This window comes from Drosophila bipectinata, chromosome XR, assembly GCF_030179905.1.
Source record: "Drosophila bipectinata strain 14024-0381.07 chromosome XR, DbipHiC1v2, whole genome shotgun sequence".
Classification (NCBI taxonomy): Eukaryota; Metazoa; Arthropoda; class Insecta; order Diptera; family Drosophilidae; genus Drosophila; species Drosophila bipectinata.
Window position 1 is genome coordinate 16,029,517 of NC_091735.1, and position 21,361 is coordinate 16,050,877.

The window sequence follows — 21,361 nt, forward strand, 5'->3', positions numbered from 1 at the left end:
TGTTTGTTGTTTTCGTTTCTGTTATATACATACATGTGCTTGTATGTATGTCTGTGTGTGTGGATATGTTGCTGGTGTTGGGCTTTTGTTATTGTTATGATGCGTCGACTGCGACGGACGCGTCGGCAATTTCGAAACGTGCTGGCATTTGTGTGGAACGGAACTTGTTTTGATATGCATGGCTTGCTCTGCCGGCGTCGACGCAGCGAGAAGCGACTGCACCAGCAGCAGCGACGGCCGTGGCAGAGGCTGAGGCAGCTGCCCAAAAAACCTGAGCCCTGGGCAAAAGTTGCAGCATGCCACAGAACGGTGCAACAGAAAATAACGCAGCAAATTGTTTGTTTTCATAATTCTTCTTGCATTCCATTTTGCCCCACTCGTTCGCGAGCGGAGAGACAGCGGAGCGGGGCAGCAGCAGGGAAGAAGAGGAAACGTAAGCCCAAGCAACAATGTTGCTGACGCAGTTGCAGCATCCGAAAACAACAAAAACAACATTCACTGCAAGCATAAAGCGACAACAACAACAACAATGGGAGAAACACCTATTGGACAGCAGAGTTCATTGTACTTTTTTGGGTCTCTGTGTGACGTGTTTTTCGCGGCCTCCACACCCTTGTTCGTTCCTCCCCTCTTCCATTTCGTCTTTTATCACCTACATACCTATCGCCAGTCCGCTCACTTCCCTTGCATTATCATATGCGCTTTATTTTGGCTTTTGTGTGCCTTGCTTCTCTTCTCTTTCTAGGTCAAAATTTACAATTTGGATACTGGGGGGTAGACCCCAAAAGCAACAAAAAACCCAAAACAACAAAGTTATCTTTGTAGCACTACTAACTGGTACACTAAGGCACTACTAAGGACTTCAAAAAGTCCCCAGTCTGCTAGGTTACAAAGATAATACATTTTACGTTTGCATATCACCTATGAGGTCAACCGATCCTTATGGGTATTCTTATTCGGAATCTGAAGAATCGGTTCAGAGACTTAGGTTATCGTACTATCTAATCCTGTTATCCTATTCTACTGTCCTATTCTACCATTCTATCGCTCTATCCTATCCTACTACCTTATCCCCCTATCCCATTCTACTATCCTATCCCTTTATCCTATCCCTCTATCCTATTCTACTATCTTACCCTACTGTTTTATCCTACTATCCTTTCCTACCATCCTGACCTACTATCTTATCCTGCTATTCTATCCTACTATACTATCCTACTATACTATCCTACTATACTATCCTACTATACTATCCTACTATACTATCCTACTATACTATCCTACTATACTATCCTACTATACTATCCTACTATACTATCCTACTATACTATCCTACTCTCCTATCATACCATCCTATTTTAATATCATATCGTTCCATCCTGAACTACTATCCTAGCCTAGCCTATCCTATCCTTCTCATTCATCCTACCTTCTTTCACCCTTCCTTTCTCTCTATCTTTTCTTACTATCATGTCCTACCATTCTATCCTACTCACTCATCTTACCTTCCTATCCTACTAAGTTATCCTAATATCTTATCCTTCTATCCTATCCCACTATTCTATTCTACTATCCCATCCTACTATCCTAGTATCCTATCCTACTGTCCTATCCTTTTATCCTATCCTATCTTCCTATTCTATCCTACTATCATAGGTCCTCACAAGCTAAATAATAAAGAAATGTAGAACCTTTTCTAATATCATGAATTTTATTATCATTTTAGTCCAGAGACCAAGACTTACTCACAAGTCAGAAAAAGTTCAGATATATTTAATAGTTCTGAATATGCTCACGCTTTTATTATCACATACATGATCTAAGTTAGATAATCTAATATACATTTAATAGTATAGTATCCAGTTCATGGTTCTAATTTATTTCGAATATACAGTGGCGAGCACATGTGGATACATGTTTGTCACTTCAGACTTCAAGCTGTTGTAAAATCCGTAAAAATGAATAAATCTCTTTAATTTTTTTTTTCTAGTAATCTTTATTAATATCTACTAGATATACAAGGAACTAATATTTAAATAATAAGTTGCTTATATGTATGTATATTTTTTTATTATTTGAAAAAAGTCAATGTAGCCACTTTTGCACGTTTTGGCTTTATTTTAGTTTTTATTCAAATTTTAATATTTGGTCCAAAGACCCTTTGCCTTAATTACCATTTTAATACGTTTGGGCATACTCTCGACCAATTTCTGCAACATTTCATTTGGAATACTTTTCCATTCCGCTTGCATCCTGGCCCAAAGTTCATCAAATCCTTTTGGTGGACTCTCATACTTTGCCAGCCGTTTCTTTCTTTTGGGTTAAAAAACCAGACTATGTGACAATATAAATAAAGGAACATGTAACTAAAAAAAGTAAAAGTTCATCGAAACGAAGAAAAAAAAGCCATCTCTATAAACAAAACTGCCTTAAATAGATTGTTCACGGCTCGGGCTCGTGAGATGAAGAGCAAATATTAAAATAACCATATTTTTTAGCCTTGAACTTGAACAAAAGCATATTTAGTCTATAATTAGGATGTGGGTTTGTTTGATCAAGTCAAGATTATTTTTACTTGGGAATATTCCCATATCTCAAGGGAATATAAATACGAGTACAGATCTACTCCAAAAGCTATCAGTCAGATAACTTCGTTGGAGTTCTGCCTGTGCGATCCCTTCATTTTTGGAAAAGGGACTCCAGGACCTCCAGAACCATGAAGCTTTTGATCAGTCTTTTCATTGGTATTTCCGTATTTGAATATAGCACATAATTCGAGTTACTAGAGTTTTCTTTTTCAGTCCATGTCTTGTTGAGCAAGTCCTTGGCATACCCTTGCGATGAACCCACTCAATCAGGTGGTTGGCCAGGGAGCTGGTTCCCGGGAGGATGGAATCCATGGCCGTCCTCAGGAAGTTGTGGGGACGTAACCACCGCAGCACCATGTGGATGTGGCTGCGAAACCACCACAAAAGCCTGTGGGTGTGGCTGCGAAACCACCACAAAAGCCTGTGGGTGTGGCTGCGAAACCACGACAAAAGCGTGCGGATGTGGCACCCAAAATTCATGGCCAGGAGGTTGGTTCCCAGGAGGTTGGAATCCATGGCCAACATCAGGCGGTTGTGGTTGCGAAACTACTAAGCCACCATGTGGCTGCGAATCCACCACATCAACATGTGGATGCGAAAGGAGAACTACCACACCAACATGTGGTTGTCATGACCACACCACTGAACCGACGCCAAGATCCAATTCTACACGAACAACACCCACATCCCCTTCAACGAAGCCCCCCACTCGAAGTTCCACAACTGAAAAATCACCACATAGTTCTCCAACAAGGAGATCCACCCCTGAGGGTACAACGAAATGCCCCGGTAGTGAAAGTACCAGCACCCACAGACCACCGGGATCCCCTTCAACGAAGCCCCCCACTCGAAGTTCCACAACTGAAAAATCACCACATAGTTCTCCAACAAGGAGATCCACCCCTGAGGGTACAACGAAATGCCCCGGTAGTGAAAGTACCAGCACCCACAGACCACCGGGATCCCCTTCAACGAAGCCCCCCACTCGAAGTTCCACAACTGAAAAATCACCACATAGTTCTCCAACAAGGAGATCCACCCCTGAGGGTACAACGAAATGCCCCGGTAGTGAAAGTACCAGCACCCACAGACCACCGGGATCCCCTTCAACGAAGCCCCCCACTCGAAGTTCCACAACTGAAAAATCACCACATAGTTCTCCAACAAGGAGATCCACCCCTGAGGGTACAACGAAATGCCCAAGTAGTGAAAGTACCAGCACCCACAGACCACCGGGATCCCCTTCAACAAAGCCCCCCACTCGAAGTTCCACAACTGAAAAATCACCACATAGTTCTCCAACAAGGAGATCCACCCCTGAGGGTACAACGAAATGCCCAAGTAGTGAAAGTACCAGCACCCACAGAACACCGGGATCCCCTTCAACGAAGCCCCCCACTCGAAGTTCCACAACTGAAAAATCACCACATAGTTCTCCAACAAGGAGATCCACCCCTGAGGGTACAACGAAATGCCCCGGTAGTGAAAGTACCAGCACCCACAGACCACCGGGATCCCCTTCAACGAAGCCCCCCACTCGAAGTTCCACAACTGAAAAATCACCACATAGTTCTCCAACAAGGAGATCCACCCCTGAGGGTACAACGAAATGCCCCGGTAGTGAAAGTACCAGCACCCACAGACCACCGGGATCCCCTTCAACGAAGCCCCCCACTCGAAGTTCCACAACTGAAAAATCACCACATAGTTCTCCAACAAGGAGATCCACCCCTGAGGGTACAACGAAATGCCCCGGTAGTGAAAGTACCAGCACCCACAGACCACCGGGATCCCCTTCAACGAAGCCCCCCACTCGAAGTTCCACAACTGAAAAATCACCACATAGTTCTCCAACAAGGAGATCCACCCCTGAGGGTACAACGAAATGCCCAAGTAGTGAAAGTACCAGCACCCACAGACCACCGGGATCCCCTTCAACAAAGCCCCCCACTCGAAGTTCCACAACTGAAAAATCACCACATAGTTCTCCAACAAGGAGATCCACCCCTGAGGGTACAACGAAATGCCCAAGTAGTGAAAGTACCAGCACCCACAGAACACCGGGATCCCCTTCAACGAAGCCCCCCACTCGAAGTTCCACAACTGAAAAATCACCACATAGTTCTCCAACAAGGAGATCCACCCCTGAGGGTACAACGAAATGCCCCGGTAGTGAAAGTACCAGCACCCACAGACCACCGGGATCCCCTTCAACGAAGCCCCCCACTCGAAGTTCCACAACTGAAAAATCACCACATAGTTCTCCAACAAGGAGATCCACCCCTGAGGGTACAACGAAATGCCCAAGTAGTGAAAGTACCAGCACCCACAGAACACCGGGATCCCCTTCAACGAAGCCCCCCACTCGAAGTTCCACAACTGAAAAATCACCACATAGTTCTCCAACAAGGAGATCCACCCCTGAGGGTACAACGAAATGCCCAAGTAGTGAAAGTACCAGCACCCACAGACCACCGGGATCCCCTTCAACGAAGCCCCCCACTCGAAGTTCCACAACTGAAAAATCACCACATAGTTCTCCAACAAGGAGATCCACCCCTGAGGGTACAACGAAATGCCCAAGTAGTGAAAGTACCAGCACCCACAGAACACCGGGATCCCCTTCAACGAAGCCCCCCACTCGAAGTTCCACAACTGAAAAATCACCACATAGTTCTCCAACAAGGAGATCCACCCCTGAGGGTACAACGAAATGCCCAAGTAGTGAAAGTACCAGCACCCACAGAACACCGGGATCCCCTTCAACGAAGCCCCCCACTCGAAGTTCCACAACTGAAAAATCACCACATAGTTCTCCAACAAGGAGATCCACCCCTGAGGGTACAACGAAATGCCCAAGTAGTGAAAGTACCAGCACCCACAGAACACCGGGATCCCCTTCAACGAAGCCCCCCACTCGAAGTTCCACAACTGAAAAATCACCACATAGTTCTCCAACAAGGAGATCCACCCCTGAGGGTACAACGAAATGCCCAAGTAGTGAAAGTACCAGCACCCACAAAACACCGGGATCCCCTTCAACGAAGCCCCCCACTCGAAGTTCCACAACTGAAAAATCACCACATAGTTCTCCAACAAGGAGATCCACCCCTGAGGGTACAACGAAATGCCCAAGTAGTGAAAGTACCAGCACCCACAGAACACCGGGATCCCCTTCAACGAAGCCCCCCACTCGAAGTTCCACAACTGAAAAATCACCACATAGTTCTCCAACAAGGAGATCCACCCCTGAGGGTACAACGAAATGCCCAAGTAGTGAAAGTACCAGCACCCACAGAACACCGGGATCCCCTTCAACGAAGCCCCCCACTCGAAGTTCCACAACTGAAAAATCACCACATAGTTCTCCAACAAGGAGATCCACCCCTGAGGGTACAACGAAATGCCCAAGTAGTGAAAGTACCAGCACCCACAGAACACCGGGATCCCCTTCAACGAAGCCCCCCACTCGAAGTTCCACAACTGAAAAATCACCACATAGTTCTCCAACAAGGAGATCCACCCCTGAGGGTACAACGAAATGCCCCGGTAGTGAAAGTACCAGCACCCACAGACCACCGGGATCCCCTTCAACGAAGCCCCCCACTCGAAGTTCCACAACTGAAAAATCACCACATAGTTCTCCAACAAGGAGATCCACCCCTGAGGGTACAACGAAATGCCCAAGTAGTGAAAGTACCAGCACCCACAGACCACCGGGATCCCCTTCAACGATGCCCCCCACTCGAAGTTCCACAACTGAAAAATCACCACATAGTTCTCCAACAAGGAGATCCACCCCTGAGGGTACAACGAAATGCCCAAGTAGTGAAAGTACCAGCACCCACAGACCACCGGGATCCCCTTCAACGATGCCCCCCACTCGAAGCTCCACAACTGAAAAATCACCACATAGTTCTCCAACAAGGAGATCCACCCCTGAGGGTACAACGAAATGCCCAAGTAGTGAAAGTACCAGCACCCACAGACCACCGGGATCCCCTTCAACGATGCCCCCCACTCGAAGCTCCACAACTGAAAAATCACCACATAGTTCTCCAACAAGGAGATCCACCCCTGAGGATACAACGAAATGCCCCAGTAGCGCAAGTACCAGTACGACACAGATACCCTGCTCTCCAACACCATCGGAGACCTCTACAACGAATCCAATCACTCCAAAACCCACCACGGAGCCTCCTTGCTGTTGCGAACCATGTGGTCCTGGTGGTCCTACTTGCCCAGGGTGCGAATGTCATGACAAGTTGTGTGAAGACTTGTTGAGTACTTTAGAGAAGTTGGAGGACAACATCAGAAAATGCGTCTGCGGTGAGCCACAATGGATGATATTTGATGACTGACCTAAAAGTCCTTACCAAGGCTGAAGCTCAAAATGACTAAATGATATGAATGGTTATTGCGTTGAATGGATAAATATGCCTCGGAAATATCATGTTTCAGTTTATGCTGTTTTCGATTTTAATAATTCTTTATTTTTTTTGTTAAATATATGTTTATGTTGCATTTTAATTTATCTGGTGTTTGATATTTCCTAAACATTTTTATACCCTTGCAGAGGGTATTATAATTTTGGTCAAAAGTGTGCAACGCAGTGAAGGAGACATCTCCGACCCTATAAAGTATATATATTCTTGATCAGGATCACCTCCTGAGTTGATATAAGCATGTCCGTCTGTCCGTCTGTCTGTTTCTACGCGAACTAGTCTCTCAGTTTTAAAGCTATCGTTTTGAAACTTTGCACACACCCTTCTTTCCTTTGCACGCAGTATATAAGTCGGAACGGCCCGGATCGGCCGACTATATCCGATAGCTGCCATATAACTGATTGATCGGAAATGGTATAACTTTGGTGTTTTTAGAGTTAGAGAGTTCAAATTTCACATGAGAGCTATTTTTGGCAAAATAATACGACATGTCACTATACTTGAAACTTTAAACGCGAATATCTCAAAATGGTGTTTCTTGAAAAATGACTTTGCGGTGACATGGATTGGCGGAAAACTACTGAACCGATTTAATTAAAATTTTTTTTTAAATGTTCGTAATGAAATTCTTCTGTGCTTGAACGATCGACTTTTTACGCACAAACTTTTTTTTCGCCGAAATGAATTTTTTAGTTAAGCGGTGACTAGGGCTCGAGTTCTTCTATAACACACAATATTTTCTATAACTGTTCTCCATTTGTTCCTAATGGTGAATTATTAATTATTTTCAATTCGAAAGTATTTGGTTTATTTTTTTTTGGTACGAAACATATTGAATATAGAATATATTTTATTCTTAATAAATTTTGTTGTGTTGGAATATTCATATTATGATCTATAATATATCAAAGCCAGTGGCTACAATTTCATTCATAAATGTAATTTCGCGAATAAGCTTCCACTAAAAAATTCAATAGTAATTTTATACACGCACAGTAAAGGATTTAAAAATTTTTATTTGTAATCACTTTACAATACTTTGCTAAAAATCGAACAATGAGACAGTTATTGTATCATGCTCTATCCCAAGTACCAGGTATACATGATTATAATTAATAGTTTTTATAGATATATCCACAAGATTTTTTTTTATTCTTGAAATTATTTTGGTTAATATTTCAAAACCGTTTCAAGAACTCGTACAAGAACCGACCTTCAAGGAAATAAAAATTTTTTAGGGAGTCAAAACGGAAAAATGGCAGCAGAAGGGAGCAGAAGGACATGGGAGGTGGAAAGGTGAGACCAACTCTAATTAGGGTTCGACACCCATAGAAACAGACGCGAACCAGAAGGGTAGGCAACTTGCCGGAGCAAGAAGAAGCGAAGGAAAGACGCGTGGGCGATTGACAATTTGTTGTGAAAATAGAGAAGCAAAAAGGGGAGGCATGGGGGCAATATAGGGAGCCAGATAGAGAGATAGGAAGCAAAGAGAAGAGAGAGAGAGACCGTTTTGCAGAAAACCGGGTGAGCGCCAACAAAAACAAACAAGACCGTCCAATCTGCTCCCACTCTCTCCACCGCTCTTTTGGGGCAAATGAGCGACCGAGAGAGCGCAAGGAACAGGATGACGAACGAACATGTGAAGCGACAGCTAAGGAAAATGCGTCGCAAAAATAAGGCGCAGGTGCGATGCCTGGAGGAGATGTCGATTTCTTTTTTATAATTCCGTTTTTTTTCCTTTATTTATTTTCTTTTTTTTTGATAACGAGAAGTATGCGAGGATTGAGGAGAATCCAAATTGAGAAGATTGAGAAGCTGAAACAGTTCAGTACTAGACACTGTAAAAAAAAATTTTAAAACAACAAGGAAAATATTTCTAAGCATTTTCAAACAACTATTGAGTTTTTGTTGATATTTTTTCATAATAATACCACATTTCAGGTTTTAGAAGCTTGTATTATACTCGATTATCTCGATTATTAATTATATGTTCGATACATATGCGATAATTGGATGTATTTGTTATCGATTGAAAATTTTATTTTTTTTTAATTAAAATTTTTATTCAAATTTTAAATCGCAAATTGAATGCCAAAAATTCGATTATTTTTAAATTGAACTTAAGAATTATCAGGCATAGAAGAGACGCCTAGAAGGACAGGAAGAGAGAGGAAGAGAAGGACAAGGAGTAACAAAGACGGCAACAGACAGTAAGAGAGCTCAAAATACAAGCTGAAAGTGGAAAAAACCGGAAGATAAATGGCCAAAAGCGACGGCGCAATGAGAATAGAGCGGCAGTGAGAGCCAAAGCGCGAAAGGAAGACTGCCGAAGAGCAAAAACCGGGCCCAAAAAATAAGCCGCTAAGAAAGATAGAAAGAGAAGGCGAGCAAACAAGTGAATGGAGAAACAGGAGCTGCCGCATAAATGAAAACAACAATAATCGTGCAACAATTTGTTGCCGCAACATGTTGAGAAATGCCAAGAGAGCAACAGAGAAAGAGTGAGAGCGACAGCGAGAGAGCGGGTGAGGTGTCCTGTTTTTTGCGTCCTGCCCTTCCCCAAATACGTTACAAGGATCCTTGCAAGCAACCATCCTTTAGCCTTTTGCCCTTTGTCCTGGCCATGTCAGGCCTGGCAGCGAGGGGGGTGTAATCGCAATTAGAAAGCGCATTATGAAAGCCATATATTTGCATTTGCCGTGGCTATGGGCTAATTACAACTTCCAGGATAAGGCCACAGCCCGGCCAAGATGTTGCAACTGGCAGCCACAAGGGTCGTGGTGTTTGTGGCAAGCACAGAGCTCAGATGTGGTCAAAAGCCAATTAAAACATTCAAATGAGTTACCTTGCCTGGCTTCACCCTCACATAAGAGTCATTCTTCGTGTGCGCTCCTTTAAGCACGAAAATTAAATAGGATAGTCGAGAAATTGGATTTACCCATAAAGGACCTTTTAAGTAATTCTTAAAGGGTTATTCACCTGGTAGTCTTCTAGTGGCATAACATCTATGATGAAGTATAAGTCGTAAAGTTCTTGAGGCTCAAGTGTTTGAAGAGATAAATGGAACAGAACAGAATAAAGAATAAAATAATGAAAGAACAGACGGACATGACCTATAACACAGTGCGACAGTGATTTGGAACTTTTGAAGAGACCTAGTAGGAATTGTTCATTAGGTCGAGTATAGTATAAAACCATGTTTAAAATTTTTAAAACCCCCTCAAAATCTTGATTTAAGTTATAACACTTTTCCCAAAACAAGTCAGACAAATCATGCTGGCGTTCTGGAGCAATAGTGTGCCCTTCCATTCCGCCTATTCCTTTCTTTCACACACTTTTTTTCCGGAGCGCTAGTAAAATTGCACTGACTTGTTTTGGGAAAAGCGTTAAACCTTCAACAATTTTCCTTATCCTTATGAAATTTGGCATGTCGCATTATTTTGCCAAACATAAAAAAAAAGAAGGGTGTATGCAAAGTTTCAAGTCGATAGCTTAAAAACTGAGAGACTAGTTCGCGTAGAAACAGACAGACAGACAGACAGACAGACGGACATGCTCATATCAACTCAGGAGGTGATCCTGATCAAGAATATATACTTTTAAGGGTCAGAGATGTCTCCTTCACTGCGTTGCACACTTTTGGACAAAATTATAATACCCTCTGCAAGGGTATAAAAATGGATAAAATAAATTAAGAAAGGGATCTACATGTATGCAGATTTGGTTCAAAGACTAGGAGGAGTAACGGGTATTATTTATTAAGAATAATAAGTGTTGTATAAGCTGTTTTTTAAGTTATGTATCAGCTTTTTTCTAAGTTTTGTATAAGCTGCTTTGAAATTTTTTGTACAATTTTCAAAAACCATCTCCAAAACTTAAGATAAAATCACTGTTTACAGAATATAAAAGATATATCTATGTACATATAATCCAAACCGAAAAAAAAACAAAATCTCTTTGATTTAAGTATCAATCGACAGTAAGAAAGAACGAATAATAACTAGTGGTATTTGGAGGTACATAGATCTGATTCAAGACAAAGGTTCTAGCCTGGATTCCTGGGTATCATACATATGTATATGTGAGAAACTAGTGCTGTATAAGAAATGTCAAATTTTAATGAGTGTTGTAAAAAGGGATAATTTATTTCCAAAAATGAGCTCGTAACAACAAATATAATTTTTTTTGTTTCTATTTATTTAAATACATAAACCCTCTTTCTCTTACATATTATCCAAACGTGTAAGAAAGTTTCTACAAAAATTAATTGAGTTTTCAGATGATATATCCGAGAGCCTCAAAGTTGTTGAGATTACCTTTCAAATTTGTAATTTCGTTTGCACCTGTTCAGATGCAGATGCGTCGAATGATTTGTTTGATTCGACTTGGGGCTTATTCCATGGTTCTGAGTGCTATTCGCCTGAAATTGGCAATCACTTGGCAATGGTTTGACGTTTCTCTGATTGTTGGCCGGATTCTTAGCCATGAAGGTGCCAGTGGCAGTGCCAGCTCATTTCAGTTACGTCAACTTTAGTTAACTTAACCCTTCATATCAGTTGGTTGTTATATGAGTCAGGGGCGGGGGGGAGTGTTGAGTGGGTTAAAATAAACGCCAGTCGCAGTTGGCAACAAATCACACAAAAAATGCGTGCCAAAAACAGTCGGAACTAAAGCGAAAAAAAAAAAACAGAAATAAAATAAGAAAGAAAGAAGCGAGTAAGTAAAGTGAACGGCTGCACAACATGGCGTATGAGTAATGCAACCCTTCCTCTCTTTTTTTCGTTTGGCTTTTTGTTTTCTGTTCGCCCTTTATTTTACTTATTTTTTTGGTTTTTGTTTTTTGTTATGCCGACCTTATAAAACCCAACAAATGCAGGCGAAACAAGTGCCAGGTTACGCTGCAAGTGTTTTTAGACTCTGACATTCCATGGAATTTAAATTAACAAACAAAAAACACAAGAACAACAAAAACATTGCTGGGAAAAGTAAATAATAATGCAAAGAGGGGAAGATGAAATGCAAGAGGTAACGGTCCTTAATTTGCGAAATGCCCTACAGCAAGAAAATTAGGGGGGTTTACATAATATGTTGTTATTTTTTTTTAAAAAGAAAACAAAGGTAAAAAATTCATTTAAAAAACATTGAATTAAAATTTTTCTTTAATTTTGATCGAGTAAAATTTACAATTATTTAAAAAACTTATTATAATTTATATATTTATATTAAAAAACTTAAATAATTTAATTATAAAACAAAGAAATACCCTATAGTTAGTGAGTTTTACAAAAAACGTTATTACTTCTAAAATAAGTAAGAAATTTTAATTTTAATTTTTATCGAGTAAAAGCCAACATTTTTTAAAACTTACTCGTTTAAAGAAAAAGAGTTAAGACTCTTCTTCAGGGTTCTTTCTTCTTATTTTTGGTAATTTAACCACTGTAATGAAAAGAAAAATTTAAAAAGTATGAGAAAACAGCGAAAATTGTACGTTTTGGATGTAACTTTGAACCTAAATAAATTGAAGAAAATCCTATAAATAATTTAAGACTTTTTAGGTATCAATATAGAAAGTAATAAAAATTTAAACTCATAATAGTATTGTTAAAGTTATGTTTATTAATGTTTATTAAAACCTATTTCAGTGATAATTATAATACCCCTTACTCTACCATCAAAAATTTGTAAATTAACCCTATTTATATGCTCCTATTTTTGGAATTCACCTACTATATTTCCCTGATTACAGGTCAATAAAAATATTTATTTATTCAGTGTACAAATTGCAAAAAGCTTGCGAAATTCCCATTAAATATTTATGATTGTAAACAAACAAAAGAAAAAAGAACAAAAAGTAACCAAACACTTCGACAGCTGCCTCTGGAATATTTTTTTTTACCCCCAAAAATCTACCATTCTCCATTTGGAAAGCGAAATACGCAATTTAAATTGAAGAAGCCAACAAAAATAGCCGCCAAACCAAAAAAATAATGAAAAAGGCGGAAACCTTGCAAATCCCCAAACATGCAATGTGTAGAATCCTTTTTTTGTTGCAAGGAGGTGAGAAAACTAGAGATGGGGAATACAATGGGCTAGACATCAATCAGCAGCGGAGCTTGAATCGCTGACATCAATCAAAAGAATAAAGGGTAAGTTCGGACAGATGGATAGATTTTATTCTAAAGATGTATAAAAAAATTATTTAAAATAAGATACCATATTTCTGTGATTATTGGTCTTATGCGCTTTAAATAGATGGTCAATAGAATAGTTTCTTTATAAGGGATACAAAAATGTGATTAAAATTTAAATTAAATAAAAATATATTTAAAAGATAATAAAATGAAATTATATTTGTATTTCGCCTTATTTTAAGTTTATAAGGATTTGAATGCAAATATTATTTTTGAAGCAGTGGTCGGCACCCAATACATTGATATGATTTTAATGCACTAATATTAGTAACGAATAACAGAAAGTAGGCTGTGAGTATGACGTTTCAGACATTTATACTGTGCCGACCACTGCTTTAAAGTTAAGAGGTTAGATTTCCGCTCTACTACTTAAATATGATGTATGATGTAATTGCAACCAACAATTTTTTTATGTGTAAAATTTTAGACTCAAAATATATAAAGAAATCAATTTATTACTCAATAAAAATGAGAAAGACTTTAAGCCTCATAAAAATTAATTAAAACCTTTTTAATAAAGCTTAAATGGTAAAAAAAATATGATGACATCTATGTATGGTGAAATACCTATTAAAAAATAAGGAAATACGTTACGTAAATAAGATAAAAAATTTAAAAGAAAGTTTAATTTAAGGCAGTCATTGTTATTATTTAAATTATTTTCCTTTTACTACCTTACCTAATAACTCGGTTAAAAAAAAAAATATAGATATATAGATATATATATATATAATATATAATATATACATATAGAATATAGATTAAGTATCCCTGGATATACATACACACACACACACGTTTTGTTGTTGTTATTGCTTGTTGTTGGGCAAAATTGTTGCCACAATGCGATTTCAATTGAATGCAATGAATATCGCATGAACTTGACAGGTCAACTTATTCGCTGTCTCGGTTTCTCGTGCAACTGTGTGCAACTGCATTTATATAGACTATATATAGCCCCTTGATTAACGGACCGACTGACTGACTAACTGACTGACTGACTGACTGTCAAGCCACTAAGCCCTGACTCTGACTCTCGCGGCTATGATTCTGATTATATGGGCTTGCCCCATCATCAATGTCCGTGTCTGTGGCTCTATTGAACAGTGGGCTTCGAATAGAAAATTGGTCTACAAAAATATATACCTAAGATGTTGAGCAAAAAAATGTATAAACATGAATATGAATTCAAGAAAAAATTTTTTAGTAATATTAAACAAATATTGGTAGAAATGGGTACTGTATTTTTCAGAAAATTAGGAACTTTTAAATAAATAAGCATACATTTTGTATATTAAATAAGTTAATTATAAATTCAGATTAGTATTTGATAACTATGTACTATGTAAAATAATGATTGAACTTTAAAGTAAATATACAATAATATATATTTTTTTGAGGCAATAGCTGAATAAACCATATATGTAAATATGTAACAGTTTAATTTTCGACTTAAAAACTTAAGAGATTACAGAAAATGTACTTTTTTTTAAACGAATAGTTCCAAAAACGTTTGTTTCTTGGTTAATTTATTTTTTTTTTTAAATACACAATTTTTTAAAATATTGTTATATTAAAATACACCATTTTTTTAAATATTGTAAACTAAAAATTTTAAATATTCCTAATATTCAAATTTATTCAAAATTTTAATAAGATTTTAGAAAAGTAAGTTAATAATGAAATAAAGAGAAGTATTTATATCGTAAGATGGAAATTGTACATAAAAAAGCTACAGGAAATAAAACTTTTTTGCAAAAACAGCTAAAATCTGGAATTATATCAAAAGAAAAAGTTGATAAATTATGTAACATATACATATGTAATTAAACTGCGTTTCAGACATTCTAGCCCACTGTTCTAGGCATATTTTCAACATTTCCCACTTACACACACAAATGCCGAATGCAATCAGGTTGGCTGTGTGTGAGTGTTTGTGCTTGGGCATGTTTGTTGCAAACGAAAGAGGGAGATAGAAAGATGAAGAGAAGGAGAAGAACAGAAAAAGCGAGAATGAAATGAATGGAAAAACTAGTATGCCACTTTTCATGCATAATTTTCGTTTTGTTTTTAGCATTCTGTTGGCACATCCACCCCCTCTGCCCACCATTACATTTTTTTTTGCCATATTTTCCAGCACCACCCCCTAACATGCCACTCCAGGCAGCCGCCCCGAAGCCCCCCCTCTCAATTTGAGCCAGACTTTTAACATTGAAAACGAACGTTGACATGAATGCAATCAGCACGCGTTGGAAACGCACCGACAAACAAACAGAAGAGGGAGATGGAGATGGAGGAGTGGGCGATGGAGAGGTGGAAAATAGAGGGGAAAACAGCAGAGCGGGAGAACGGTGGGGTGGAGAGCGTAGCAATCCGAATGTCACATGCCTAATGTAATTATTTCGCATCTGCAAGATTCGACAAGTTGCGATAATTTCAATTTAATTCAGATATCTGATATCTTTGTGGGAATTTGCGATAATTTTCGATGAAGTGCGATATCAGATGTCCGACATATACATATTACAATACAAGCAAACATAAAGACGATAAGCAAGTTGCATAAAAGTTGTTCCAATCCTCATAAATTTTTAAACCAAAATGAATACAACTTTAAATATGGGATTAATAGGTATCTTAAAGAACGATATTTAAAATCTTTAGAATATATTTAGTCTATAAAATATAGAATCTATAAAATGTATAAAAAATCTTTAAAATATTCGATATTTAAAATCTAGTTTAAGATAAAGTTCTTTAATCAGATAGAAACAAATTCATTAACTAAAATATAAACAAATAAAAATTTATGAGCTAGACATAGTATGGTATCCAATCCTGATAAGATCCACTATACAGTTGTAGAGTTCCAAATAAGATGTTATACATACAAAAACACACTATCTTACAATTTTCAATCATTATTATTTCAGTAAGAATAAGTGCTTTTAATTATCTATTTAGATAATTAATCCCATATTGATAAGTCCGATGATTTAGACTAACTCGATATACTTTGTAATTTAGGATGATTTTTCGATGATTTCGATTAAAAAGTTGATTTGAGTGATAATTTAAAGCATTTTAATATTGGTCCCAATAGCTCCCAAATGATTCCCAAAGTCATTAAAGTTCTATAAAATACCATATATTTAGTAATATAGGATAATTTTGATTAAGTAATATCATTACTACTTTTCGATGACTTTTTGATGATTTCATTTGAAAATTGTTGGCACAGACAATTCAAACTCCAAATTCAAATTAAGCACAGACAAAAATAAGAAAAAATTCACAGACAAATAAATAAATGGATGATCAAGTTACATAAATGACATTAGCCTTTAAAAGTCCTGATAAAGCACTCATAACATCATGTCTAGCCGACAGACCTTATTAAAAAGAAATAAAATATATATGTATACATATACCAAGATCATAAAATATTGCATTTGCAGTCGTTTATTTATCAATTGTAATCTTGAGATACTTAACAAGTAATAATTTCCAAGAAAATACAAAAGAAATTGAAACATATTATAAATCTATGTTTAATGGTGGCATTTTTACTTTATCGATAGAACTTAGAAGCTTTTGCGATAACCACTTATCGATTTCTACTTCAAAAGAGCCCCGTCGTTGCTCTAAGGAAGTCTAGCAATAAAAATGCAAAATTAGAGACTCTAGAGTAGGTGTAACTTAATTAAAATGTCGCTACACAAAAATAAAAGGAAAATGTAAAGGCCTTCCTTATTTTCCTGCGGGTTTTCCTGGTTTTTCCTATGAGTGGAGAGTTTTTTCCCATTTTCCTTGCGCTCACTTGCTGATGTTGCTGTTTTTCTCGTAGTTTGCATAAATCAATCAAGCTGAGTGTTTGCACATACAATATATAGCAGAAAACTGAACACAGTCCCATCCGCATACCCCTTTTGTTTCGCCCTGTGAGGAAGATGTGGAAGGGAGTTCCCCTTTTTTTCCCTTCAGCCATGTAATGACGAAAGCGTTCGAGTGTAAAATGCAGCACCCACTTTTTGGTTAGTCAACTGAGCCAGGAATGATACATTTTTTTTCTATGTCTGTATAGAACTTATAGTTGCATTAAATACATTATTTCATAACTAATATAAATACGTTAAAAAGCCTTTATTTATTGGTTTCAACGTCGTTATTACTCATTCTTCCCTTGACTTAACCCTTTTATTAAGCTGTCCTGTTTTCCCCTTTTACGTGACATGTGCAAACATTTTGTTGCCCTCTTCCGTTTTCTTTTCTTTTTTATATTTCTATATCAACCTGGTTTTTGTTGGTTTTTTATAATACTCTTAACAAAGGTTATCTTGCTTCGACAATAAATTATTAATAAACATATAAAATTATAATCATTTATGACAAAAATGAATGTTTGTCCGTCTGTCCGTTGAGTAGAGAAAAAGCTTAAAAAAACGAAAAATTTTATATTAATTGTATACAAAAGTTGGTATTTTTCTATGTCTAGTCCCTATAAATTAATGATGAATATTAATAAAAACAAAGGAAACAAAGAATCCTGTCCGTTAAGGTATCCGACCGACTTAATTGATCTCATAATTTGATGAAAAACCTTTCCTTAAATTTTGTTGTTAGACTTCAAAAATACGCACTTCCAAGTGTGTCTATGCTACAAGTTTATAGTCTTAAAGTATAGTATTTAATGTAAAAAACTTCTACACCCTTTGTTTTCCCTTTTTGGTCTAAAAAAATGCATATTTCTATATTACCATCACTTCAAGCTTATTATTTTTTATAGCAACCATAAAATCACAACAAAAAGGGTAGATAAGCTTCGACTATGGAACAAAGTTGACTTTTTTTTCTGCTCACAAGGCTAGCATGTGTGAGTGTGTGTAGGTATAATCAGAGTGCAGCACTCTAATTAGCAGCAAACAAATTTCCAAAGTGGCAGAATTCTGAAGCAGGAACGACGACAAAAGTGGGGAATCGTGGTGGAAGAAGCGGGAAAAGGGGTTGCACTTTGTGCTGTTTGAACTTTTCACTTTCAAAACACTGCCTTGGCTCTTCTTCATTCTATTAGGTACATGATATGACAGAGTAATGAAAAAGTCCATTGGCTATTAAAGCAATAAACAGCGATAGCATTTTTTTCAGTTTCTTGGACATGCAGCACAAACTTAAGGTTGAACTTTGAACTTGGAAAGGTCTTCTATACGGGCAGTCTTTTATGGGTTTTATTCTAATTTCAACGAAAGTTAAGAAGTTTTTATCTTAAATAAAAAGGATTGGTCTGAAACCTATTGCTTATAAGCCACATTTAATATTATATCTTTTCAACTAGCTCGTATTACAAATTTTAGCGCATCACTCATACGCAGTGTTGTACCCGCTAAGTGTAATTTTTTCGTTGCATATTTTGTAACAAATTATTATTTCTACTATTTCAACTAATACATTTCATAAATTAAGTATTCTTATAGCTTTAAAAATTTATTATTCCATTAATCTTAACACTTTCAATTTTTTAGAAGAAACTTTCGATACATATGTACATATTTGCATAAATGTCAAAAACTATCGATAAAATCTGATTACTGATAGATCAGTCTTACTGTTTTTTTTTTTGTTAAAATAATATATAAAACAATAAATAATATATAAATTTACTTTTACTTAGACTTTTCTAATTCAAAATAGTATTGGTCAATTAATTATTGTAAAAAAATTTGTATCAATACTTATTGTTGAATTATTTAACTTCTTCAAGTTTTCTATCAATAATCATGTATTCTACAATCTATTTCTTTTAAAAACTTGACATAAAGTTTAATAGTCTATATAAAAATGATGAAAAAACAAAAATAAAACAAAAATATTAAATTAATATTATTAATAGACTTTTATCGATTATAATATTAAAATATCGAAAAGTCCGATAAGTAAATCGACATATTTTTAAGATTCAATTTTTAATAAATAGCAAAGAACCCATATCTAAAAACAGTATCATATTTACATTTTAAAGACATATTGCTAGACCTCCAAACAACCAGAAGTATCTTTAAGATGGTAAACTGTATGTATCCAGTCAGCATTACGTTCCAGTTTTCAATCCACTGCATTATGGAATGGGCTCGGGCCTTCAGCTGATATGCACCCACACGAATGCAAAAATCAAGCACACAGACAGCCAAAGCAAAACAAAATAAAACAAGACAAGGAGCAAAGAAAAAAAATGCAAACACTTATCAGTCGCAGCAGCAAAAACAACAAAAACGAAGGAAAAAATATATCAAGAAAGGGAGATAAAGGTAAGAAGAAGGAGAAACCCAGAGAGACAGCTGAATGAGGGCGTATTTTCGCTCCCTCCTTTTGCAGTGTCTCCATCATGTTTTTGCTTTTTCTTGATTTTACATTCACATTTTTTTTTTTTTGTGATTTATTTTGTATATTTTATAGACGGAAGCATAATCAGCAAATGTGCATGTGATGATGCTGTTGCTTTTGTTTTTTTTATGCTTTTCTGATAAGACGGCTCAAGTGCAGAAAAAGGGGGGCGAAAAGGGGAGGAGGGCAAGGGTGAGGGGATTAAGGAAGAAGAAGCAAAGGCGACGACCATTAAGAAAATGTACATTTTCTTTTTTTTTGCATTACTTTGCATAGCTGAAGATTGTTCCTCCAGGGTCAATAGGAAAAAATTAATACCGAGAATAAAAGTAACAGAAGCAAAAAGGAAACAGAAATAAGCTGCCACTGAATGGAAATGGAAAAGCCAAATATGGGTTGGATATTGTCCTATAATTTATGAAGACTCTTTAAAAATACTCACTTGGTCACACTATTTTGCAATAAAAATTAACTTTTTAATAGATTTCATAATAGTAATATAAAAAAATAAGCTTGAATAATAGTTCTAGTAAAAATAAACATATTTTCACCAATAAAATTTAAAACAGACAATAATTAAATTTCATCTGGTCAAACAAATATTTTTTTCTCATGTTTTTCAAACGAAATTTCATTGATTTTGCATAAATTTCAATTTCAAACTGAAAAGACAAAAAGGCAGCAAGAGTCTTGAGTTGCAAAATTAATCATAATGGGATCTGGTCACACAGTTATTATAATTATTATCTATTGTAATTATGATTATAGTTTCTATTAAACCTACATTTTATTTAACTAAAAAACGTCAGATGCCCACCTTGTACAAAATGGTCATACCCTCTTTTTGTTACTTCTATTACAGAGTACAAAAAAAAGAAAGCCAAAAGCCAAAGTAAGGCAAAACTAAGGAAAAACAAGAAAGGAAAGCTAACTTCGGGCGGAGCCGAAGTTTATATACCCTTGCAGTTAAAACCGGATATATATCGCAAACATCGGATATAGTTGGCCGATCCTTATGGGAATAGGAATATATACTCCAATTTATTACAATACAAAATCTAAAAAAAGTCCCAAGCTTCTATCTTCAAAAATACGAAAGTTGATATTTCTACCAAATACCATTTCCGATCGTTCAGTTATATGGCAGCTATAGGATATAGTCGGCCGATCCTAATGAAATTTGGTAGGTTGGATCAACTGACCAAAAATAGAGTCTGTACTAAATTCCAGCTTTCTATCTTCAAAAACACGAAAGTTGGGTCATTTCCGATCGTTCAGTTATATGACAGCTATAGGATATAGTCGGCCGATCCTTATGAAATTTGGCAAGTCGTATTATTTTGCCAAAAATAGCACTCATGTCAAATTTGAACTCTCTAACTCTAAAAATACCAAAGTTATACCATTTCCGATCAATCAGTTATATGGCAGCTATAGGATATAGTCGGCCGATCCGGGCCGTTCCGACTTATATACTGCGTGCAAAGGAAAGAAGGGTGTGTGCAAAGTTTCAAGACGATAGCTTTAAAACTGAGAGACTAGTTTGCGTAGAAACAGACAGACGGACAGACGGACAGACGGACAGACGGACAGACGGACATGCTCATATCAACTCAGGAGGTGATCCTGATCAAGAATATATATACTTTATAGGGTCGGAGATGTCTCCTTCACTGCGTTGCACACTTTTGGACAAAATTATAATACCCTCTGCAAGGGTATAAAAACTTTACAGTAAACTTGGCTTTCAGGCTTTTCA

At 37.0% G+C, this 21,361-nt stretch overlaps 2 protein-coding genes across 2 annotated transcripts in view; one reads left to right on the forward strand and one right to left on the reverse strand.

Annotated features, from left to right (window-relative positions):
• Positions 1-21,361, reverse strand: part of Mnt — a 53,914-nt gene that overhangs the window by 21,603 nt on the left and 10,950 nt on the right. The window contains exon 2 of the mRNA XM_017251137.3: positions 12,402-12,469. The gene's annotated coding sequence lies outside the window, so the exon portion shown is untranslated. The remainder of the gene's footprint in view (positions 1-12,401; positions 12,470-21,361) is intronic.
• Positions 2,654-6,978, forward strand: LOC122321969 (mucin-2). Its single transcript, XM_043213139.2, has 2 exons — positions 2,654-2,744; positions 2,802-6,978. The coding sequence occupies exons 1-2, from the start codon at positions 2,717-2,719 to the stop codon at positions 6,947-6,949; spliced, it is 4,176 nt and encodes a 1,391-aa protein (XP_043069074.1). The 5' UTR covers positions 2,654-2,716; the 3' UTR covers positions 6,950-6,978.